General features: G+C 44.6%; 1 protein-coding gene across 1 annotated transcript in view; it reads right to left on the bottom strand.

Moving 5' to 3' along the window:
* The window catches only part of WLS (Wnt ligand secretion mediator), a 255,794-nt gene that overhangs the window by 31,791 nt on the left and 197,526 nt on the right, over positions 1-26,477 (bottom strand). Inside the window, exon 10 of the mRNA XM_069641933.1 lies at positions 12,358-12,441. Within this exon, the coding sequence (XP_069498034.1) occupies positions 12,358-12,441 (84 nt within the window). The remainder of the gene's footprint in view (positions 1-12,357; positions 12,442-26,477) is intronic.

Below are 26,477 nucleotides of genomic sequence, written 5' to 3'. Positions count from 1 at the left end.
TCGACAGCCCCCGGCACAAATGGGCTTGCTAATATAGTGCTAAAGAGGAACCCAGACCAGTGGGCGACAGTCCTGAGGGCCTCATTTGAAAAGGTCTGCCAGAACCAGCACATCCCCGATTCATGGCATCATGCCGTCCTATTGCCGGTTTACAAAAAAGGCGATAGGATGATACTTGAGAACTATAGACTATTGTCTTTATTAGACGTGATGGGGAAGATATTTTCATCTTTTATATTGGAGAAATTGTGATTATGGATAGAGGAATCTAAAATTATACATTTCTCCCAAACTGGCTTTAGGGCCGGTTCTGGCATGTGTCACAATCTCAGGGTGCTAGATTCATTAATATGTGGCACCCTGGAAAATAGAAATCAGACATTGTATAATGTTTTTGTAGACTTTAAGGCCGCGTTCGATACAGTGGACCAGCCTAGACGTGAGAAACTCATTAAAAGCAGACTGTCCCATGTGGTTATTAAGTGCTATGCAGGGCCTGCACCTCTCCACAAGGCAACCGTCAGACTTACAAATGATGGTATGACCACAGAAACGGTAGAAATCTGGCAAGACGTTAAGCAGGGCTGTACCCTGGCGCCGACTCTGTATAACTTCTATATGGCTGATGTGCCGGACTGGTGATATACAGAGGTGGGGTGCTGTCCAAAGGTTGGTGGTGTCCTCTGCCATGTTCGTTATACGCAGACGACCTCATTCTCTTAAATCACACCTTTTTGGGTGTGAAACCCATGTTCATGGCACTTTGCAAATATGCATCACTTAATAACTTAAACATAAACATGGAAAAGACCAAAGTTCTAGCAGTTTCCGCAAAGAAGGAGAAAAGGACAACATTGAAATGTGAGCTGGGAAGAATTGAGTATGTGGACCATTACCCATATCTGTGGTTGGACATCGATAGCTCCAAAACCTACAGGCAAATTGTTGAAACAAAAAAGATAAAAGCCCATAAAATGACTCGATCAATTTAGAAATTTGTCAAGGACACGGCAGGGTATTCCCTTGAGGGAATAATGTTGTTATATAAACAATGTTTTTGGCCAGCAGTGCTCTATGGATTAGAAGCACTGGCAATGGCCAATTTATCCTGGCTAGAGGTTGTGAAGGGCTGTTTTTGGAAGAAATTGGTGAGACTTAAGCCCTCGTCAACAATATAGTACATCAGACTAGAATTTGGTTCGACTTCCCTTAAAGGGGAATTGTTGAGTAGAAGAGGTTTGTTACATATTGAAACCTATACAAACCTAGATGCCAACTACTTCGTCTAATGGCAGTCCCAGCCCAGGGTAAAGACGGTTTTGGTAGTCTGGTAAAATATCTGTTTATGGACTTGGGCTGGCACCCCTACTTTACAAGGGGTACATCCTATGAGACTTTGAACAGAGTAGTTACAAAAAAGGCAAGACTGTGGGACTGGGGTGCAAACTACAGGTATGTAGAGACCCTTCAGAGCCATACACATAGCAGGTGTTGTGCATAACTATCGCCAGGGTACCTTAGACAATGCCCTAATATGGGTATGCAGGCCTTTAGATTAAGGTTAAGGATAAACCAGCTTCAAATCCTCACCTTAATTGGACCACAGCTTGGTATTCCCAAAAAAAAAAAAAAAAGACAGATTCCGTTGTATGTGCAAGAACTCAGCATATCCCGAGACAGCTAAACACATCTTCACTGAATGTAAAATGCTGGGTTCAGAATATATCATTCTGCTAGGACCATTGGTACATGAGGATGATTATATAAAAGAGTGATGATTTTTGGGCGTACTGCCTTAACACGCAGAGTCAAAAAATTCATATTGCCATATATCAACTGTGGCTAATTATCAAAAACGCCTAGAAGGATAAGTATTAATTGGTAAAGCAAATGCGATGTCAACTTAAAGTTTAATATTTTAGGGGGTGACTATTTTGGTAAAAAAAGTGTATGATGTGTATGTTTTTAATAATGTTTTAATATACAGTTTTATGCTTTAGAGTTATGTGTTTTGTAAAGTTTCTTTGAAACTAAACAAACAAATAATAAATAATGCCGACTTATTCCGGATAGGCCAACAGCAAGTCAGGGTAAGCAAAATGCAATTGGGGACACTTACATTTTGCCTTACAGGAATAGGGAAGTGAAACCAACAGCATTACTTTTGGAAAGACGAACAACCAAATCACAGGTGAGTAACATGCCCTTAGATCTACTCTGTTAGAATGGCGAAACAATTTCTAGAGAAGGAAAGAGGTTACATATAATATTCAGAAATGGCAGAAAATGTCTAAGGTAAATAATGACTTGTGTAACTGTTCACAGTTAACAACCAAATTCCTTTGCAAGTAAGTAACTTTTAAACACGTATTCTCTTTGGAGGCAAAAGGCCCAATCCTTGGAAGTCTTTCAAGGAAGATGTTTAGAACAAGTACTTTAGAGTTAGTTCAGGGTCAGGGGCTTCTGAGAAGACACTCTAGAAGAACTCCAGCAGGGGCGTGGGTGCACTGGACGAGAGAACTCCCAATCACAGAAAACGCCCCAAAACTACAAAGGAATCACAAGAGACTTAAGGTAAGTAAATACCCAAACCAGCACAGTACCTCAGCACAGAAGATTTTGCAGTAGCAGGACTTCAGGATCTGCAGCCAAACACCTGGTCATTGAATTCCTTCATCAAGAAGACAGCAGACAGGACACTGGAAGGCCTTTTGCAGCAAGGATCACGGGGAAGGCTCTAGGCAAGTTGTCCTCGCTGCTGGATGTGGCTCTGGATTTGACATCTTTTTCAGGAGCACAGAAGACAGAATATCGCCTGCAGGCTTCTCGTCGTTTGCAAGGTCCGGGACTCTGGTGAGTGGACTTTTTGGACTGGAATCAAGCCTCTGGAGATCCAGCAGGATGCCCACGAAGTTTCAGCGAGAATCGGAAGACCGTGCACAGCACAATGGCTAGAGGTCCCAGGGTATTGGGTGTCGCAGCACAATGTGGGGTGGCTCAAAATACAGGTCCTCGAGTCTAGTGGGGCTCACTAGGCTCTGGGTCAGGATCGTCATTTTCAGAGTCCCCAGGTCAATTGGAAGGAAGGGCTACAGCAGGCTCGGTTACACAGCAGATTCTCCGGTCGATGGAAATTGTTTCAGCTACGAATTCTTCCTCTTCCGTTTTGGTTCCAGTGGTCGACAGCCTCTTCAGCTTCCATGATCAGACTTTTAGGCAGGAACCCAAGCAAACAAACAGCCTTGCAACATTCAAACTTGGGGGGGTTGGCAATCCTTCCAGGACAGCCAACATCACAGTTTGAACTGGAATCTTGCACTCAGGCTGGAAGACAAAGGGCTGCAGAGTTCTGAACTCTTTCCTCGCTTCGTGCCTTTACAAACCCCGTCAAAGATAAAAAATCACACAATGGAATTTCCCACCCTGGATGTCAGGGGAAGGAACACGAAAGGTCAATGAACACTAAAATGTCAAAAAAACAAGACAGGGCAATCTGGTAAAATGAAAACCCATGGGTGCCTTTACCGGGGGCTGTGCAAACAGCCTGCGGTAAAGATGCACCGAATAAATAAAAACCACCAGCCATTAAAGGTAAGTTTGCCTGTGTAACAGAATGTTACATTTTAAATGAGAAAGGCGATACTCAGCATCTCCCCAGCACGCCACATAAGGTGGGGGGTGCTGGTCATACCTAGTGTGGGCTACATTGACCCACTGAACAGAATTTCTCCAAAACCAAGCTGTGCTTCAACAGAAACAGCAAAATGGTTGCGCTGGTTCCAGTGAGCACCATGGCCTCAAAACTGCTTTGTGTAGCAACAAAAAGATGCCTGCACCATCTTGCCAAGCACATATTGGGCAGGACGGAACAAGGGGGAACACTGAGGAAGCTTTCCAGTGTGTTCATACATACACGAAACAGAGTGAAAAAGCAGCGCTGTTGCTACCAGCCCAAAGTCCCCATTAAAAAGGAAACTTGTTCACCTTTAAATAAAATGCTGTTCTCACGCTATTTCCTCTGTTCTTCTTTAAACCACCGTAATTAATAAGGCCCTGCCATGCACATTCATATCCCCATTATGCTTCAGCTAAACCAAGCATGACCCCTGAATGACAGGCTCCATTAAGCAAAATCTAAAAAAAAAATTAAAAAAAAAAAAAAGAAAAGGCCCAAGAAACTTCACTTTCTGCTGTGCACAGGAAAACACATTAATTTTCTTCAAAGTATCAAAGATCAGTAGTTCAAAGGAAGTCCAGCTATCTGGGTTATGTCAATTTCAGAGCATCTGTGCTTCAAACAAACTCCTGCCTACAAGAGAAACTAACTATGGTTGTAAAACAATGTAAGAATCTAGATAAAAAAACGGATTTGCAAGAAAAATGCAACTCAGTCACCACATGGGAAATGTACTTTTGTAAAATAAAGGAAAATATCCGTTTTAAAAAGGCATGATAGATATGGCCCTGCCCTTATCTAGCAATGTGAAAGGGATTGTGATGTGAAAATACAATGAAGGAAATGGTTCTATTTAGCAGATTTTCTTACAATTCAGAGCCAAAATAAATATATATATATATATTTTTATTTAAAAATGTTTGTTTAAAAATAAACTTTTCATAACTTATCAAACTTGTTACATTTAAGTAATACATTTCATTCAATCAATTCACATTTTCAATTCTTGCCATGATCTTCTTCCAAAAATGAAAGATTATGTAAATCATTCATTCCTCAGTCCCTGACAACATCCAAGCCCATCTTTGCTCTGAGCACATTGTCTTATGTGTGCACTCAAGGTAAGATCGACATACATTTTCTTTCTTGGACAAGGGCAGGACATAACATAAAATGATATACTTTCTCTTTCCACCTGATTTTTACCTATCCGACAAGAGATTTCTTCGTTATCTTGCCGTTTAGTTCTTACTAATCTTTCTCTTGTGGGTAATGTGTTCAACCGAAATTTCAGAAAAAACATTCTTATATCTTTATCGGAGAATATAAACAAGTACGGTGGCACTTCATTAATGGCTCTGGTTTCTATTTTGCTTGTCAGATTTTCTTTATATCAGGTTATGAATTCATTATACATTACTTGTTTCTTGGCATATTGGGGCCTCATTTGTAGCATTTCTTCTGTTATGTCTTCATTTCTTAATGCTAATAGTATTTGTTGTCTCCATTTTAACAAGGCCCTAGTATTTATAGGATCAGATTTCGATAGGAAAATATTTCTAGTGCTGGTATTTTTTGTTCCCATGTTATTTTTCGGTAAAGATCAAATTTTTTCCAGCGTACCACATATGTCAGTGATTGAACTGCAATTTCAGCTCGAATTCGGGCTGGGCTGTTGTGAAAGATTTGGGCAGCCTCATTATTTTCCGCCAAAAGGTGGCTTCCAGAATTGACCATATTTTTTAAGACAGATTTATCAATGTTTAACTGCTGTATATAAGGATTGGAATGACCTTACTCCTGTAGAATGTAATAGGTCGAATGAGAATTTACCAAGTTTTTCATGAAGTATGTATCCTCGCCAAAACCATTACTTTTTTTTTTTAAGATGAATCTCCCATTCTTTTTCTTCCATTGTTTGACTAATCACAATTCCCAGATACTTGTACGATGATACAATGTTAATTGGAGAGTTGTTAATGTGCATCACCGGTTTCTTTTCATTTAGTTTGTTTCGTAATAGCCATGATTTTAGTTTTTTGCTATATTTATTTTTAAGTCGTTTCTTTCTATGTAGTCTGCCAACATTCGAAGACTCCTTTTGACCTTTCGATGTTTTGTCAAGTAATACGATGCCGTCTGCGTACATTATCGGTAACTTTACTGAGTTTATTTTTGGGGGATATATTCTGTCTGACTTCATTTCACATGGAAGATCTGATGTAAATAGATTGAAAAGGGTGGCTGCGAGCGGGCACCCCTGTTTCAGCCCGTTCCAGGTCTCAATATAAGCGCTCATTTGCCCATCCTCAGTAAGCCTTACTCGTATTTTTGTTGTGGAGTAGTGTAGCTTTATTGGTTGCAATAGATGAGGAGGGCAGTTCCACTTTTGTAATTTGTTCCATAACAATTGTCGGTTCACACAATCGAAAGCAAGATGTAGATCAACTAGAGCTATCCAGACCTGTTGGTTTGAGCACTTTGCTTCATGTTTTATAAGGTTCAGAAGAAATAGGTTTAGGTTTGTACGGACTGCACAAACAAAACCAGTTTGTCGGGTAGCAATCCGTTTATTTTCTGTGGCCCATGCCGTTAGTGACCTCAATAAGATGGTAGCAAATATTTTTCCCAAAGGATCTAATAATGCGATGATCTGTAGTTTGTTGGACTCTCTTTGTCTCCTTGTTTGAAGATAGGAATCAGGACCTCTAGCTTCCAAGTTGAGGGTATTTGGTACAATTGATTAATCAATATGATAATTTGTAATAACATATCCGCCCATATTTCAACTTTATTAAGATTCTCGTCATCTAGAAATTTGACCAGATTTATGTCCTTCGTACTAATATGCTTCGGTTCTGGAATGGCATGGATTACACGTAGACTGTTAGTACGGTTTAGGATGACTGCCGGCTTTGTTGGTCGTAGATGTAATTACAGGATTCTCTTGTCGTTTTAAAGGATCGACAAATGTAGGCGTTTTCAGCAGTGGGTATGCAAAACTCATCATAAGTCGGCTGATGCGGACCATGTAGCAGCAATTCCTTTATATGTTCTCTTGTGGGTTTCTGGTTATCGGTTCTTGTTTTTTTTGTTTTTTTCCTTTGATTTTGACTTTTCCATGCTATAATCGCTTGCTAGTTCTTCATCCGATATATCAATACAAGTGAGCTTGGTTTGGTGATTGGCGATCGGCTTGAGGTTTGGATATTGATCTAGAAGAATATCTTTGATGTTCTGTTCTTGATCATATCAGAAATATCCAAAGGATTATCATCCGGGTATGTGGACAGGTCTAACAGTTCAGCTTCTTGTTGTGCCTCTTCTTGCGATTCCATTCGTATCGATGGAGAGATATCTGTCTTTTTTTCTTGCATTTTTGTTTGGAGGCTGGCCTGTATACTTAGGTTACCTGTTTTCTGAATATGGATTTGAGCTGTCAGTAACCCTTCCTGTTGCTGAGGTATATTAAGATTTCTTAACGCATGGGATCCCGTTTGTCGTTTCTTATTTTTACCTTCACTGATGGCCTTTCCTTTTGTATTTCTTCCGCCGTCAGGCTTTAGAAATTGGTCAAAGGGTGGGGAATCTGGTCTTTGAGAAGGTAACGTCACTGGTTTTGATTGCTTTATCTCTCTGAGAGGCATTACCACAGGAGTTACATCCTCTGGCTGAACTTCTTGTTGGCCCTGGATGTTCTGCACTGGTATCTTCTGTGGGAAGGACAATTCTGTTAATTTTGCCGTTATTTTTGCCATCTCATTCATAAGTGACATGATAGCTGAGTTCCCTTGTGTTCGTTCCATTCGATCTGCACTGGCAATTTCAGCCAGTCTATTTTGCCACATGCGGCTTGTTTCAGCCTCAGTGTCCAAACGTTGTTGTATTTTGCAGATGAAGTTCTCAATATGGATCTGTTTCGTGTGCATCAGAGCAATCAGGGTTGCTTGGTCTTTAATGGCCTCAACATTTGTCTCATGCAGTTTTAAAAACGGAATAAGTGACTGAAGTTGTTGTAATCAAGACATTTTGTAGTTCCATCATTGTTGTTGGTAGACGGGCCATATTCGGGTACTCTTTAAGTTCTTCTGGCATTCTGTGATCGAATGTGCCGGGTTCTGAGGAGGGCCGATGTTCTATCTTTATTGGCCGCTGTCTATCCTCTGTATCCTTGTGCATTTTGTCCAGGTGTTCTATTGGGGTGTCTTTCAAGGCAAAAAAAGAACATCTTTCTGTTTCGGTACCGGGGTGGATGTATGGCATAGTGTTTTCATATTTAAACCTTTGTGGTTTTGCTCTTGCTCAGCTGATAATTTGTGTGAGGTTTTAGTGAGTTTAGTTCCATCATATCCAGTGAGAGGCGAGCTGCTCTATAGGGTTTTTGATGCTCAATTTCATGTATCTGAGAAATTTTTCCCATGTTTTTTTCTTGAACTTGTACCCATGATGCTCTTGCACGTAATGCCTTCGCTTTCCTTGGACTTGAGATTTCGTTTATGGAAGTTTGTGTTGTATGTTTCTCGCTTTTGCCTTGTTTTGTTCTTCCATTCGAAGATTCTGGGGGAAACTCAGCTACAAATGCCGATTCCACGCCTGGGAGAGGCGACTGCAGATCCTCTCCTTGCTTTATCAGCGCAGTAATTGGGTGCCGTACCTCATCAACGGCACCAGAGGGCAGTGTCGACAGAGCCTCCAGTCTGGATGCACCATCCGGGTCTTTGATCCACGCTTCATCACTCGACCAGGACAACCCCACGGCAGAGGGGCGAAGTTGCTCCCCCGCACCCCTGCAGTCCACAGTCCCTCCCCCATCGATGGTCCCCACGGCTGAGGGGGCTCCCACAGCCGGGGGAGCTGCCACCTCTCCCCCCGCCCACCAGGACCCACATCAAGCACCCGCAGACACCCGGGACCGCGCCCCCCCGCTACCTCAGTGGGGGCAGCGGCAGACGCGCCAGGCGCCGCCACCGCACACGGGAGCAGAGACAGCAAGTCCCGAGGTAGGGGGCAAACGGGGTAGGGGGGTGGTCTCCGGCACAGAGCCAGGGTTAGATGACGGGGAGATGTTAGCAATTGTCAATTCAGTGGTGGATCCGATTAAGGGTTGCGTGATACTTGTGTTTTTCGAATCCTTGTGCCAGCTATTAGAGAGGGAATCAAAGACCGCAATTGTTGTATTATGGGCGCTTACCTTCTTTTCCTGCGCCGTAACATCAACATTGCTTTTAACTCGATGCATGGTTTTTTCTTTTGAAAGAGTGACAAAGGCTTGTGAGATAGAAGGTTGTTTCTTGATAGGTAGCGTGTCTGTCTGCATACTCGGTTCTGTTTTTCCTCTCAACCGAGTCCTGGGTCTGGATACAGTAGACAGAAGGGGAGACTGCTTTGTTTCTCCCCCTTTCTTGTTATGGCTCATTGTTGAATAACTGACAAGGGCAGGAACTCTATTCAGAGAGCCCACCAGGCACGGGCACTTATGTCAGCGCTCCTCCAGCACAAGTCAAGTTCAAGAGTCAGAGGGTGTCGCAGAGTCGCCCCTAGAGCCCAAAGACCCCAAGACTCTGCGGCCGCTCCACAGGTAATGGACGTTTTTAACTTCTTCTCCAAGTGGATGTAGAAAGAGGACTGGAACAGCAGGGAACTCCTTCGGCGTCTATGACCCTAAGAGTTTGCGGCAGCTCCGCACCAATTCAAACTTCAAGGGGCTGCTGGAAGGGATGTCAGCTATAAAAACAAAAAAAATAGGTTTCTGCTGAGAGGATGACAGAAACAAAAAGGGCCTCAGTAGATACTAGCACCTCCGTGATAATTACTAGGTTGGACAGAATCTAGTCTAGGCTGAACTCACCGACAATGGAATTTCCAGGACAAGCATATGGAAAAAAGAAAGTCGCAGGTCTTTGTGATTTCTACAGGAGGCTTCAGAGGAGATCTCCATGACACCCCTGCCTTTCAGGGGGGTAGCTTGGAAGCTATTCCCAAATATGGGGGGACAAAGGACGGCCATTTGTTTCCAAAAGACTATTTATGAATAGAAATGTAAAGACTTATCTCTGCAGCAGGACTTTGTAAAAATGTAAACATTTCGCAGTTTTAAAGTGATTTTATTGGCTTTCTTTTAAGACATGGTAGAATTCACGCACCCCTTGGGAATAGAAATGGCAAAGAAAGTATCCATGATGCCAATGCGAATTTTCATATTTACATCGCTTACGATGATCCACACATGTATAAGTTATGGACTTTTAGGCAGAACATTTCACACTGAAAAGAGCGAAAACTGGTAGAAAGGCGACACAATGTCTCACAAACTGGAGTATTGGATTGCTATGTGCTACATAAAATATGCAACCTGTTCATGTAATTTGATTAGATGTTTCCACTGTATAAAGGTGCCATTTAGGGCAAAACTGGATTTTAGTTAAAGTAATTGTGGGAGGTTTTGGACATTGTCAAACTTACATCATAAATCTGACATCACTGAAATTCAACCAGTTTAGAGCGGGGCGGGGACTAGCACCCCTGGCCAATCCAGTAGTTTAGAGGCGTGCTTACCTAAACCTGCCCAGCCATATACTTTGATGATGTCACTATGCATTATAAATAAGAGTCTCTGACAAGACTCCACACAGACACTCTTCCTGAAGTTCCTGCGCTGCATTCCGGACCTGCTCCATCCAGATTCCAGACCCCACCACAAGGCCAAAGCATTGCTGACCCTACTCCCCGCCCACTGCAAAACCCAAGCATTGCTAATCCCATTCCCTGCAAGGACTCAATTCTGAAAACCCACTAATCTCCCATTAAAAAGGGGAAAGCTGTGGTATTCTTTTGGGAAGCATCTTGAATCAGACTGGCTTGCTGCCCACTAACTGCATCCAGCAGTACCTGTGCCATCGAGTGACCAGAATTAGCATCCGGTGACCAGAACGGCACAGCTGTTTTCTTTTATAAGGCGCACAGCTGTGTGGGGACCAGAACCTGTTGACGGTCCAAAAATCCCAAAACTAAAAGAGGAAATCCCTACCCCATAGAAACCCATAACCTATCTTGTCTTGCCTTTGGCCTTATCCCACGCTCTAAGCCATCCTATCCTTATCCGGATAACTTGTTAAAAACTGTTAGAAATATCTGTGCACCCTGCCATGACTTCCTAAAAAGCTAGCGACATTTCTTTTCAATTTTGTCTTGTGTAATCCTAAACCATTAATCCTATTTCGAGTGATTGGACTGGTTTCCGCCAGGGTCGGGCACTGCGGTGACTGGGTTGAATTCGCGAATCAACATTGGATCTTACTGTGTCCATCTTTGGTGGTCTAGTCTGAATACTCTAGAGTAAAACTGTTCTTGTCACAAATGATTTCCTTTCTGATTTCAGGGCTTCATTTTGCTCAAAGCGCACATTTTTATATCTAGCATAACTCATCCAGTTTCATAGCTAGAGACCTATTTTCACTTCAATATTCCTGTGATATACCTCTATCCCCCAACCCAAAAACCGCACTCCAAATCTGAGTATTTCACCAGTTTCTATAAAAAAACGTTCGGGCAATTTAAAACAGGAATTGAAAAGAAATGCAACCTTTACACGTGTCATTTGGCTGCAATCTGTTCTAAAATTTCCACTAATTTTCGAATTGTATGCCTTTTGATGATCCATTGCATTGTGATTGCCAGTGATAACCTACATGCTATTGCGATAAAACATTTATATTATAAATTAACCACACAATTCATTATTTGCCATTTCCAATTGCTATTTTAGGTATTTGTTAAGGAAGTCCGTTTTTGCCTCTTATTCTGTGAGGGAAGGTTGGATTTTTATTCTGTCTTCTGCCTATTATTCCGGATTACCTGCTATGTCTTTGTATCCATTCAGAATTGAGTATTTGTGGGTGGAGGGAACATTGCAGGGGGAAATCCTAATTTGGGTGTCATCTTTCCTAAGCGGGAAGCGGGGTGCCGTTCTCCAGGGCTCAAACCCAATTCATTGAATAAGTAAGAGGGATGATGTAGTCACAGCGCAGCATAATTATGAAAGACCATTGAGTTTCGATTTTCCAAAAAGGTATCAGAAAAAAAGACCCATGTACGAAGCCCCACTTTGTCTGCTAGTGTGATGACAAAGTTATGTAAATGTAGGTAGATCTGAATTACGCCTTTCATGCACTAAGCAGTTTGCGATTTTGCTTCTATTAGACGTCAAAGTGAGTGTCAAATACACATTTTTTATTGTTGTGTGGGAGTCATGAGTGGTGTCAAAGAAAACAATTAATAAAGTTTTATGCTTTCTACCCCAATCTCCATACTATCCTTAATTCGTCAGCGTACAATTAAGTGGCAAAGACTATTGTAGGGGACATGGAAAAGATGCCGACCATAGCAGTCTGATATGATCGATCACAACTCTCCGCCAAACCCAAGACATTGCACATTAAAATACTTTGCTAACCTCAAACATCTTTCTCTGGGAACACAAACAGTGTATCTCAAAGCCCAGCCATGGTATCATCGCTCGATCCAGAATAGGCACTGCTTTGAAACACACCATAGTATCAATACACAGGCCCAGAAAGAGGTAGGGTGTCTTGAAAGATACCATTATTCTACTGGGAATGTCGGGAGCATTCCAAGTTAAAAACAATCAAAGGCCACGATATGAACACAAACAAATGGTTTACCTGGCTTGTAATGAAAAAGATGACAGTTAAAGCAGCACACGCCAAGGTGATGAGCATCAGGAACTTAAACCTAAAAATCAGCCCCTGTATAAAGAAAACAAAGGAGTTTAAGCAAATCCAAGCGTTGGCAAAATGTGGCAGATGATTCCACTTGTAATTTCCAAATAATGTGTATACATACAAGGTATGTTGAAGTGTATTGTGAAAACCACGAAAGACTTAAAAATGAAGAGCATAATGGCAGATGCAATGGGTAGTAGTGATTACAATGCAACAGCAGGATACTATTACATTACTGATTCAGAAACAGCCAAACAGCAGACGTGCAGTTCACCCCTTCAGAGTTTGTCCACACACCTGCCAGCTCGTGCACAGACCACCACTACAGTTGTTCACAATGTTTAACTGACATTTGGTTTCTACATCAGTTTGAAGGCCTAAATCACAAAAGCAGTATGGTGGAAACGAAGGGGTGCACTTCTGGGTCTCCTTCACTTGCTTCAAAGATTCAGTTCTCAGTGGGGCATTTGCACACAGGAAAACATCTGGAAATGTGAAGCTAAGATGGCTTTCTAGAATCTGGCCTGGTGGACAGATTTTAGGAGTCCACCCCAGTTATGGTGAACATGGAGCTCAGAGTTTAGCCAAAACCCAATTAAGGTGTAGAGAGCAGTCAGGGCTTCGTCTCAGGCGAGTGAGTGTAGTTAGGGCCTACCAATGAGTCCACACAGAATAATTTAGCGTAGACGGTCCGTTATAAAAATAGTTATTTATGTAGGCCTTTACAATACACTGAAAAATGAAACTGGCAGGTAGGATTATCACACAATACTCTAATACAAACAATTTTAAAAAGAAAAATTGCTCTGCTTTAAACTGAATTGTTAAAATTTTTTTATTCTTTCTTTGCATCTCCCTTTTCAAAAATGTCTTAGCTGTCGAAGTGAATTTTAAAAGATTTTGTAATTGTATTTGTTGAAAAATCAAGTTTACAATTTATAAATAAAAAAATAAAAAAGTATGCAGGCAAGTAATGCAAATGCAGTAAAATGATGAGGACCAGTTACAAGTGCACTTTAGCAGTCCAGACCCCAAGATGTATGGGGTCTTCTGCCCTAAGATCACAGATTCCAACACAAGGTTTCTAACAGGTATGAGTTCTCTTTAGAAGGGATATGTTAGGAAGAATTCTCATAAATGTGCTAATTGCCCTCTACCTTAGAGACCCCCCAGCTCTTTTTCTGACCTTTGGGACTTCGTACTTTTAATTCTGTTTCTTTTCTGTGTTTGTTTCTTTGGTTATGGAGTTTTAGACAACTCCATAGGCATCATCTTTTCATGGGTGTTACACAGCACCCCCAGTGCAGTAACACAGGGAAGCCTTTCTAGGCTGTCCCAAGGTTTAAATACCTTCTCTGGGATAAACTACTGTGTAAATACCTAGTCCCAGCACACACTATCTTAAAACAGAGTGCTGGAGGGGTTACCTAGTATCCCCTGTGTCTAGAAAATCATGTAGCAGTCAAATGCTACCCTTTCCTATCGAAATGGCTGGTTCAAGATGGTGTCTGAGCCTCCTTTGTTTAAACGGGTCCCGGTCTTTTTTCGCCATTTCTTTTTGGAAAGGTCAGACTAGAGTTTGTCTCTGCGCACCAAACTAGGTTTGGTCCCTTTGTTTCTATGCCTTTGGCAGGCTTCAGGACTGAAGACTGCCTCTGGCGCCTGAGTGTCTGGGGTGGGCAGAAAGTGAGGGAGGTGCCCAAAACTCACTGTGCTTAGTCTCCTAGGAGACCCAAGTGCACTCTGGCTTGATTGGCTGGCTGACTGTCCAGCAAGGACAGCCACCCTGCTGGGTGAGTGGCAGCTAGGCTGGAATGAATGGGAGAAAACTGTTTAAAGGGCAGGTCTCTTGGTTTAAAAGGCAGAGTCGACCACTGGAACGAAAGAACCGAAGACTAGCTGGAAGAGGATGGCTGCTGCCACTACTGGACTGTTGGTTCGAGCCCTTCTGCAGGGCCGAATCACCAAGTCCATCTCGACAGAAAAGCCCTTCAAGGACTACTTCTTTTGAGTTGGTAGGACCAATCAACTCGTAAGCCACCTGGACACCATTCTCTGAGCTGGTTGTATTTTCCTCTGAGTGCTGCAGGAAACCGAATAGCTAGGGAGAAGGACACTAGTTTGTGTGCTTGAAGACAGCTACCGGAAACAAAGAATTGCCAGTTTGCCAGCTTTGTGACCACTCCCTGTGCAGTGCAGGAGTCCCGACGTTCTCCCTCTTGTCCCCACAACTGAGGCTCAGGAACAGTGAGATCTACAGTAACTGCCAGGAACACAAGTCTTCAGCTGCATCTTTTTCTTCAATATAAGGTACTGTGAAAACCCGACCGAGAGAACTTACCTCTCACTGCAAAAGTTCATGAAACTTTGGCAACTTGCAGGCCTAGTCAGCTTGTGACACGACATAACTTTCTTCTCAGAACGTCTTCCGAGAACTGTGGCAAAGACTTTTCCGTTTATCTACCAGAACCGTTTTTACCTATGCAAGACACAAGCCCATTGACTTTGGCCTACCTATTGCATTGGACCAACTCCTCTGGTGAACTCAAACTATTTGCACTGTTTTAAAGTAACTCTACTATTCGTTTAATTAACTTATGCCTTTTTGCTCCTACTCCAATTGCTCCAAGTGCCATTTTGCTCCTACTTCAAAGTAGTTTAAATGTTTCAGAACCGGTTAGTGTGAAGTATTGTAGGATATTTTTGTGCGATATTGATTGCCTCCTTTTAGTTAATGTTTTCTAAATGACTAATAAATTAATAAGTGTTTTACCAAGAAACCTTGAGTGTCAGTGTCTATTTGAATACTTGCAATTGTAGACCATTGTGTAACCTCATTACAAGCTCACATTTCCTCTTGAGATGAGCCTGGCTGCTCAGCTCGCTACCAAAAACTGTGTGGTACAGACAGGTTGGTTTTGCTTACAGTTGTGTATAGTGGTCCCAAAGGGTACTGCATGCAAACTTTTCCTAACAGGATACAATGGGCTTGTGGTGATTAGTTTCAAAATAATTAAAAAGTCCTATAACAGTTTACCACAAGATGTTAAGGCTAACCCAAAAGCAGGATACCCCCAGGTCCGATGACCAGGAGGGGAGTGAAAGGGAGACAGGAGACAACAGGACCTGTTCCCAATGTTATCCTATAGAGGACAGGGGGCTAGGGGAGGAGACAGGCACAGTTATTGTTATTGTTACTTACACCCCAACCCGAATCAGATTTTCCCTAGCGATGGATCGTCTGGGGGCTTGATTTTCTGCCCTTTGTTTCTGGTGAGAGGTGCCCAGGAGTTGCACGTTCAAGGATTCTTCTAGTCGGGCGCCACAACAAGATGCAATCCCTGTCAATGAAGAAATGCAGAATCCAACGATGCAGACTTCTTTAGGACACTCGCAGGATGGAGGAAAGCACATTCCAGCGGTGATGACAGTTTGCAGGCGGCAACAGGAGCCCTTGCAGTCATGGCCACAGAGGCAGGTACAGGAGAGGTTCCATTGATGGTGGAAAGCTACAATTCGGGCAGAAGGATATTTGTGGCACAAGCTGGCGAGCACCAATTCAGAATGTAACGGTTCTGATGAGGTAGCCCATGAGCGAGCTGGTCAGTCCAGGGACACTCCCGAAGGCTCTGAACGGCACACAACTCTAAGGAAAATCACTGGATAAGTCTTGTCTCACCATTGCAGGGCGGTCAGTGTGTAGGTTTGAGGGCTTCCATCCAGGGAACCTAGAAAAGGACTGCTGGTGGAACACAAGCAAAAGTGGATGCAAACTGGATCAGTCCCATCACAAAGCCAAGCCCCTGGCGGATAACTGCATGGATGCAGGTCTTGCAATTATTCTGGATAGGGTCAGTAGTCCCTTTACAGTTCAGCGGCTGAGGTCTGGATTCCCAACAGGCTCCTCTTCTGGTAAAGGTCAGCACAGCGAGGTGCAGCAGAGACTGAGGATGCCCATGAAGATTCAAGCTTTCTGGCTTGTGGGATGTGTTGCTTCAGGGTGGTGCAGGTAAATTGCATACCTGCTGACACCACTGACCCTGGGATGGCGATGCAGCTTGAGCAGAACAGCCGACTGGTTATACCGACCAGTCAAAGGGAGGAAGGTTCCTGGAAAAGGTCTCCACAGCCGAGCAAAAAGGGTGTTGGCAAAAACACCACGACTTTCTCAAGCATTAATTTGCCATCCCTCTGTCTTCGCCTACTGTGGTTTCCATTGTTCAGCTTTTGTGCAGCTCCCCTCCTATCCAAAAAATAAAAATGTAAAAAAAATGTAAAGCAGCTGTGCATTAGCCGAGCCTATTGCAACTTTTAAAACTATCAGCGGTGGCTGTCCAATTGGGATCAGATTGGGGCTAGCCTGCGGGCTGAAACACACTTGTGATCTTTCCCTGGATTCCTGGGTGAAGCCCCTGAACACGCATGCGCAGAGGCTGGTCCTTTGGCTTAAAAGGCAGAAGTTTGCAGAAACAAGGAGAGAGTCATTCATAGGCTACCCTAGACATAGGCGTGACTAGGGGTCACCACACATTTGCAGCAGGGTGTTTCGTCTCTGTCTCCTCTCCGCAGGCATGGGCGACTTGTTGCTTCATTGCTGCAGCATTGGCAGTTGCCGTGGAGAAATAGCGTTTCCCGAGCCAGGATTCGAACGGATCACGTGCCCAGTCAGCTGATCAGGACTAAGCGAGGCAGACTCTGCCCCTTAACAAACATCCATAAGCGTTCGCTTCCCGGAAGACGCCGCTTCCAATTAGCGTTCTTCTATCCTACTTCGTTTTTGACTGATTCATTGTATTTTGGACTTTTTGCTTGCCTACTCGACTTGCTACAGCCTGCTCCTTCTGTGTTTTGACGAACCGGACTTGTGTCTTTGACGCATTCGAGCTTTCGCTCACTTTTCATTACCAGCGTCTCTCGGGGCGCTCTGATCTTGTTTCCTCCTGTTCCCTCTGGCGGTAGGCTCCCTACTCCGCTCTTGGGGATGAGTTCTTGCTACCTGGGAAACCATTCCACTGTTGCTGTTTGATAAAGACACTCTTGGAACCAACGTGCACTCCTAGACGCTACCCTGATTCGAGCACCACCCCGACTCTAGTTGGCGTCCCTCGTGCTGTCCGGGAAGTAGTACCCTTACTAACCCTTCCTTTTTTTTATTTTGTACCTCTGTTGTTTCTTTAAGTCCTTATTCTCTTTTACATTGGGTAAGCTGATTCAGTGTTGATTGCTATCTTTCTGACTTATTAGATAGACGACGTTACCCATCTTCCTTTCTCTTTTAGTTGCAGCCCTTCTAAAAAGGCATTACCCTACTGTTGTTCTGTCCAACCCTACCAGGTAGAGCCACTTTTAGGGCATCCTATTGAAGAGGTTATATCATCCCGATATCGAATATCTCGCATTTTGTTCTTACAGCATTGGTTCTGTGGTGTGGACACCGCCGCTTTTTTGAGGAATCAACTCCTCTGTCTGGGTTTCTTAAGACAGAGGGGCGTATTGCCTAAAAGAGCTCCTCAAGTTGAGGAGGCCTGGTTCTGGGAAACCCCTAGTGGGATCACCCCAGCTTGGGCTGAACTATTCAATTTCGCTCCCTCTTTGTCTGTTGATTTGAGGTGGGAGCAACGCCCCGGCCTGGCAATCACAAGCGTGAGTAACACAGGGCCAGGTGACTGCTGGCTCCCAAAGAAGAATGTCACAGTGAAATGCAAAAGTAAACAAAGATTTATTTGAACTAACAGAAAGACATATATACAACAGAGGGTGCCGTAGCACGTGGGATATGCATGGTCAAGACTTTTGTGGTCTGCATATTTGGTGGGTTAGTAGACAGAGTGACACAATATTTAATTTCTTGTATCGTTTAACAGTAACAATACATTAACATCTATTTGCTACCCAAGATCTGCAAAAATCAAACCAACCCGCCAGGTAGACCAATTGTGGCAGGCATTGGATCAGTTATTGAACCACTATCTATCTACATTGACCACTTCCTAAGGCCCTTCATTTGCAAAATGCCTTTTGTCCAAGATACAACAGCCATGATAAAGAAGTTGGACGCCATACAACTAGGACAAGGAGATCTATTAGTGACCTTAGACGTGGAATCACTATACACAAATGGAGTGCCTACAAGTCCTCAGGACCACACTGGAACCACCTACAGCTTTCCTCTTAGAATGCACTAGAATAGCCCTGATGGCGAACTACTTCATTTACAAACAAACCCTTTACCATCAATGCCATGGAACCAGTATGGGGGCCACATTTGCCCCAGATGTTGCTAATCTATTCATGGAGGCTTTGGAAATAACCATCTACAACGAACTCAACACTTTCAAAGACTTCATCGGATGTTGGTTACGGTATATAGATGTTTTTATGATCTGGAAAGGGACGGAAGAAGATCTCCTCTAATTTCTAGATTGGCTAAACTCACAGAACAATTGCATCAAATTTACGATAGACTACAGCAAAGACAGAATACCTTTCCTTGATCTGACAATTTGTAAAAATCTGGACAACTCTTTTGAGTACCACGCTGTATCGGAAACCAACTTAAAACAAAAAAAAAAAAACACCCTCCTTGAATACTCCAGCTATGGCCAATTTCTTCGAGTAAGACGCAACTGTTCATCACTTACGGAATATGACTAATAGCAAAGAACTGGCCACACGCTTGAAAGAACGAGGTTACCCCAACCACATAGCCCATCAAGCAAGAAAACGTGTCAAAGACACCAACCGTGAAGCATGTCTCACACCAACCACAAGAGAACAACTAAAGAACAAGATGACCTGCATTACAACCTTCACTCCATTGAGCAATTCCATCAAAAAAAAGGTCCTCAAACACTGGGACAAACTGCAGACAGACTCTTTCAGACCAGAGAAACCCACATTTGCATTCAAACGGAGTCGCAACCTAAAAGATTATCTTGTAGACACGTACACTGAAACAAACACACCGAACAATGAGCAATCCACACTATGGCGACTTCCGCCAGTCAAAGGTCATTTCAAATGCGGACACTGTTCTGTCTGTACCCTGACAGCTAATCTTAAAACCATTACTTAACCCTGGACTCTAAATTCTTACACGAACTGCAAAACCAAATGGTCCGTATACATAATCAGATGCCCATGTGATCTCATCTATATGGGCAAATGCAAAAGGGAAATACGGCAACGCATTTGTAAACACCGTTCTTGTGTGCGCAGCCAAATCGAAGACCAGCCCCTGGTGGCACATTTCAAAGCCAAAAACACACCCATAATGACATTTTCTGGACAATACTACAAACTGTGGGGAACCCATTCCAAGGAGGCGACAGAGATCTGGCCCTACGTAGACTTGAGAAGAAATGGATTTATCATTTGAATTCAGTGAAACAGGGCCTAAACATTTCTATAGAATGGAACCTCTTTTTCAATAGATAATTTTAAAAACACCATGGCACGGCGCTACCCTCAGACGTCATCTTGAACATTTCACTAAGATGCATACACGCCACCAGTTGGCCAAAATTGCTCTATTGTCAATGTGTGTTTTCATCTACTTTTTCTTTAGCATCATCTCTGGGCGTTAGCTTTCTCCCTCAACAACTGACTAAGGTTCATACCACAGCGCCTAAAAACAGTTTCTCGCAATATGTTACGGGACAACTACAAATGTAATACTATTTGCAGCAAAATGTGATTTGTCATATTCATGAGGACACCCATTTATTTATTTGATAAGACCGCTCAGTTTTTTTACATGTTTTATCTCTTATGTTTAGATTTCATTTATTTGGGTGTTTTCCCCCCCAATCTAAATACGACCGCAGGACTGTTAACCGTTAAGTCATAACTGTGCGGTAAAAAAATGCCTCCCACAATCATGAGCATGTCATTTTCGATGTTTGTTGCACCTCAAACTCCTCTCCGACAAAGCCTGCATACATGCGCGTCTCAGCCTGCCAGGAGCCACTATACACCCCGCTCGAACGCATGCGCCTTTGTGTAAACACTCCGTTAGATACATGCGCAGTAGAGCCCAGTCGCCAGCCACTAGTTATAAGCTCACTACGCATGCGCACCCCAATCTTACAGCGCTCCCAGTGACACAGCTCATTTTTCTCAGCGAGGTAAGACTTTCTTGCCGATCACTCGGCCTGTACCGGTCCTGGGTATTGTATCTCACTCCATCTGCACACCAGTCCATGCTGCACCCCCTTGTTTGGATTCCTCCTCATGGTGCGATTTTTGTCATGGTGAAATCAATCACTTTCAACAACTCCCTAGCGCTGCCCATTATAACATTACGAACGCACACGTCCCACACTTACTGGATTCTGCTCCCACGTTCAACACAAATCTTCCACCTCTGAGTTTTTTTTGGTTTCAGCGTTTCACCGCGCTATATGTGCATGGCTGCATCCAGCCCCCCGATGCATTACCTAGTCAACCACTACCAATGGTTCACCGGTCTATCCACTCCAATCCAAATTCACCTTGAACAGGCACACCTTTTTAGTAGCAACCATTCTCGACTTTTCATATATATATTTTCTACTTAGAAACTGGCATCTGACCTCTGCAGACCTGCCTCCCAGCCGCATTAACCAGCTCCTGGTGAAATCAAGTTCTTAAAACAAGGCGTTTAACTTACCTGACATGGTAGGTCACCATTTTGCAGCTATTATTCAAACAATTTTTAAACTGTAGGAACATCACCTCTCTTTCAGCCACTAACAGTCCGCTTCTACTTCTACTTTAGATAGAAGCCTTTCCAATTAAAGTCCCAACCATGACTATCTTGTCCTGAAGACAGTTTGGTCCATCCCGCCAGCACTGCTCACCTTGTACAACCACTGCCCCCCCACCAACTACACACCGACCGAGAAACACCCATCAGTGTGTCGACAATGTTAATGTAGTGTTACTGTTAATTAAATATTTTGTCACTCTGTCTACTAACCCACCAAATATGCAGACCACAAAAGTGTTGACCATGCATATCCCACGTGCTACGGCACTCTGTTGTATATATGTCTCTGTTAGTTCAAATAAATCTTAGTTTACTTTTGCATTTCACAGTGACATTCCTCTTTGGGAGCCAGCAGTCACCTGACCATGCTGCAAATGTGTGGTGACCCCGAGTCACGCCTGTGTCTAGGGTAGCCTAGGACCGTCCATCTCTCCTTGTTTCTGGATACCTCCTAACCCTCTAGAGTCAGGCCCCCTTAGTAAAATTTTTCTTACATTAAAAGGCAGAAGGACAGCAAACAAACATGCAGCCCTGAAGGACGTAAAGAGTAGCCATTTGAGTAGGGTGTTCAAAAATGCATCACCCTATTAAAAAAGGAAAATAATCGTTGAGAAAAAAGGTTACAAAAGTATCTGCCATCAGCCCGTTCATGATGTACATAGAAAATAAGTAAAAAGCGACAGTGGCCACACAGCACGGCAAACATGACTTGTAAAATGGTACGACATTCTCTGTACCAGTAAGCACATATGTTACACAGTGCCCTCAACATGACAGCAAGAGGAGCCCCCAAGGTATGGGCCCCAGGCAGCACTCCACATTAGGTATGCAGTGTTGCCATACAATGCTGGAAATTGACAAAATGTACTGGTGGCCCTCCAGTCCACATTGAACGACTCTCCGGCAGGATGATTTTTTTTTGCCAGAGCACAGATCCGTCTTGTCCCTGCCCAATTCCTCCACTGTACAGAAGCAAGAAGAGTGGTCTTCCAGCACTGGTAACCAAAAAGTTTTAATATCGATTTCACTCACTCGAGAAGTCAATTTAAAAAATCCAGAAAAGTGCAGCAGTAGTGCTTGGGGCTCAAAGGAAGTAGTTTCGAAGATTTTCAAGACGCTTTAATGGCATCCTTTCTTTGGGAGTCGTTAGCGACCGATCTGGCTCCAGCATAATTTCGGGCTCCACGTCATTTACCCATGCATGATCTTCTGCTCCCATTGCGTGGGCCACCTAGCTCCGTTCCTCCTTTTACAGTGTCTTGGGTCGGACACCTATAGGCGGAAAGCCTGCTTTGCAATGGCTCCTCTAGGTAGTGTACCCACAGAAACCGGTGGTTAGAAGAGGGGCAAAACAAAGGAAGTTCTGTCCACTGGTGTCAGACACCAGAAACAAGTGGGTTTCAATTTACACTCGACTGTGTGATGCTGTTGAATGAAGGGGGGAAAAAAGGATGGTCTTTCTCCCAGCTTTTATCTGTGACTGACAACGGTGGAAAAAAATAATCTGATGGCATCGACTGCAAGCAGCATTGGGGGTAGCAGACAACGCCACTGTCAAAAAGTTTCATGAACAAACTAATAGTCCAAACAAACCACGAGAGGGCAGACAATGCACAGCATGACTATATAGAACCGTTTCGTGTAAATGGTAAACTATGTATTCAGAGCGCGAACGTTCGCCTCGAATAAGTACCTAGACGGTTATGAGAAGCTTGTATATCGTAAAGCAGAAAGGGCTGAGAGGACCTTGTGTGATTTAAACCTGTGACCACGAGGTCAAAGTGATATCCCCGAGTTGTAATGAAATTTCTTTGCAGCTGGTTTGCTGTAACCCCAACATAGTACTCTTCCTCTACTCGGTGGCCGAAATGTATTTTCATTTTTTTTTCCTTCTGTAGTCCACATGGGAGGATCTTTAATGTACAGCTTCCAATTAGCCCCTCAGCAACCCAGTGTCACTAACTTGACTCCAGCAGTGGCGGGGAGATGAGGCATACACTATATAGAGTGTGTTAAGGAGCCCCAGGCTATGAGGTCTCCCGTTGCACCATGAGCACTCCCTGGCACCCCAAGCCAACAAGAGACTGCTTCCCGTCCGGGCTCCACACGTGCTCCAGCGAGCGTACATGACACGCCCAATTTGATTTCCACACGCAACAGTTCCGTTATTCCGCTGCGTCTGTCAAGGGACACCACATGACTTCTCATAACATCACAAAACCACACCCACACAAACATGTGGCAAATCATACCCTCTAACTGAACAGGTGAAAGTCCAGCAAATCCCAGCTGCTCGAGGTCCAGTACACAGGTGTCACCCTCCCAGATCGTTGGGGATACCGTCAGCCCCCTTCCCAGCTTGGCCTCCCCTCATCTACATCCCCCCCTCAGTCCAGGGGAACCTGAGAGCAGTCAGTCCCCACCACCATCATCATGCTCTTGGCACAATCTACCTGGGGATGCCCTCAGACGAGTGCCATATCCCAGCTTCTTGAATTAACTGCCATTCCTGGTAACAGTGGCGTTTCCATTTGAGGCGGTCACCATAGACCCCTTCATTGCAATCACGTCCATGGGTCTCGGTAGGCCTATAGCAGCTTTCCTTGGGGGTGCCTATTTCTTACAATCATCTCAGAGGGCTAACAGGTGCTGTCGAAGCCCCCTTCTCATATTCTCGCCCTCGTTTCTGTAAATCCTCTCCTCCTCCACTTTGGCGTCGTCAATCACAGCTGGCTCACAGTCTCTGTCAAGGGGCCCCTCAGACATCTCTTAAACATCGCTTCCGCTTGGGCTACACTGGTCGAGCAAAGGTGAGTCACACATAGAATTCCATTAGGAACTGGTATCGGGCCCTTCGAAGATACTGTCCCTGCCCATGGGTGATCCTAAACACTTTGTTGAGGGTCCTCATGAACCGTTCTGCTTCACCTTTGGCCCATAGCCAAATCAGAGTGATCGTCCTATGGTGTACTCCATACTCCTTCAAGAATTGCCCGAAGCTTTCCACTTGGAAGGGCGGTCCATTGTCCAAACACATGGTCTCTGGCAGGCCATGGGTTGCAAAGATCTTTTGCAGTGCCATTGCTACACTGTCGAATGACATGGAGTCAAAGAATTCAACTTCTGGGTACCTCAAGCACTGGTACATCACCACGAGGAAATGGAAGTCTCTCCCCGTGGACCCAAAGTCCCTGTGCACCGCCTCCCATGGTCGTGTCCCTCGAGGCATAGACTCGAACGGGCGGGGGGTTCCCTTTGCGCTGGGGATGCTGCCTAGCACCACACACAGCCTGCCACAAACTACTCTACACTCCTTTCCGAATCAGGGAACCACACTTTCAGCTGTAGTCTGGCTTTGGTAATTCCTTGGTGGCCTTCATGTGCTACACCATCCTGTCCCCCTGCAGCAGCCCCGAGTGCATGAACGTCGGCTCATCTCAAACCCTCCATAGCTGCTCCAGAGTCACTCGCGCCTCCTGAGTTCGCTTCCCAGGCGCCCTAGGACTAATCCAGACTACGGCAGCAAGACTTATCATTGGCCTTAAGCCCAGGGACCGTACCTCTCCTGCACTAAAACGTCTTCTCTGGCTCCCGGTTGCTGCACTGATTAAATTCAAATCCCTCTGCATCATCCACAAGGCGGTCTTTGCCCGGGGACCACACTATCCTTCAACTTTAGCTTACTAAATACCCCCCCGACCCCTCTAGACCACTTCATTCATCTGGCACCAACTATCCGTGTATAAAGCGTTTTTACTAAACATAGGGCAGTTGGTTGGTTGCATTCTTCAGCTGGCTCCCTCCTATGGAACAGCCTCCCCCCATCCCTCAGCGCCTTGAGCAGGCTCTTCTTAAATTCTGGAATCTCTACAAGTCTGTGCTCTTTACCTACTTCCCTGTTAATTCCACAGTTGCTGCGATTGGCGTCCTGGGCCATTATGCATCCTCGGGGCCCGACATTCCACACCCACTGGGACCAGCTCCTGTCTATACTCTGAACTTGCATACACCCCCTCCACTCTGGAGGCTCGCACTTACCCCTTGCGGCTTCAGGCCATGTAGCACTCAACATACTAGCACACTCAAGATACCTAGCACTTCATTTGTGGCTCACCCTTGAGTCCAGACTCCCCAGCACTTAACCCCTGCCCTCTCCCTTGCTGCATGTGCATCTTCTGAATACTCACATGGCATAGTAGGTGCTTCATCCTTCCCTTTTCCCCCCACTGCTCTTAAATACTGTGTTTTATGTATTTCAATGTACTGCCCTCCCTTCCCTTGCCCTGTGGGTGCTTTGAAACCCCATCTTATTGCAGAAGCACTTCACAAGCAAAAAATAAGGATCCGGAAACAATCACTTTCTGATGTCCCCTCCAGTTCCTGGATGAGCATTGATTTCGGGGTGGCCGACTTCATGATGAGTTGTACATGCTCATAGGCCTCCTTGACGCTGGCCTCATCCTCCACTTCATCCTTGTCATGGTGGTGCAGTGACAAATAGTCAGCCACGTTGTTCACCCCACGCCGGTACATCAGTGACATGCAATACTCCAGCAGCGCCAGCATCCACCTCTCAATCCGGGCTGGTGGCTTCGGCGATGAGCCTGCCATGATTGGCAGCAGAGGCTTGTGATCCATCACCAGTCTATTCAGGACATATAGCAGGAGGTGCCTGCACCCCCACAGCACCGCAAGGGCCTCGCGCTCGATCTGGGAGTATCTCTGTTCAGTCTCCGACAGAGCACGGCTGGCATACGCAATGGGCCTCACTACTCCTTTGGTGTCCATCTGTTTTAGAACTGCTCCCAGACCAAACGGACTGGCATCTACCACCAACTCAGATCGAAGAATGCCATTGTATCTTCAGCTGTGAGGGCTTTTTTAAATCCTTGAACACTGCTTGCTCAAGAGGGCCCCACTGCCAGGTGGTATCCTTACTCGTGAGGCTCCTCAGGGGCTCCGACCGCATGGCCAGGTTCCTTATGAACCGCCTGCAATATGTCACCATGCCCAGAAAAACTGCATACTTTCGTCACATTCTCAGCTCAGGGTGCCTGGCGTCCATTAGGTCCTTTACCTTGCGGGGGTGGCCGGGGGGTCATGGGACACCCCTCCTTCTTTAAACACAAAGAACTCCATGCTTGTCCTTGGGAACTCACTTCTACTGATGCAGCTTGTATACGTTCCAGGAACCTCACAAGGCGTGCCACATGCTCTACCTCCGACTTGGCAAACACTAGGATGTCGTCACTGATTCAAGACACCTAGGTCCACCAGATGTACTGGGATGAGATGGCATATAGCGCTGCGG

The sequence above is a fragment of the Ambystoma mexicanum genome, chromosome 1q, assembly GCF_040938575.1.
Source record: "Ambystoma mexicanum isolate Mex_15411 chromosome 1q, UKY_AmexF1_1, whole genome shotgun sequence".
NCBI classification, from domain to species: Eukaryota; Metazoa; Chordata; class Amphibia; order Caudata; family Ambystomatidae; genus Ambystoma; species Ambystoma mexicanum.
This window is presented reverse-complemented; position numbering and strand designations above follow the sequence as displayed.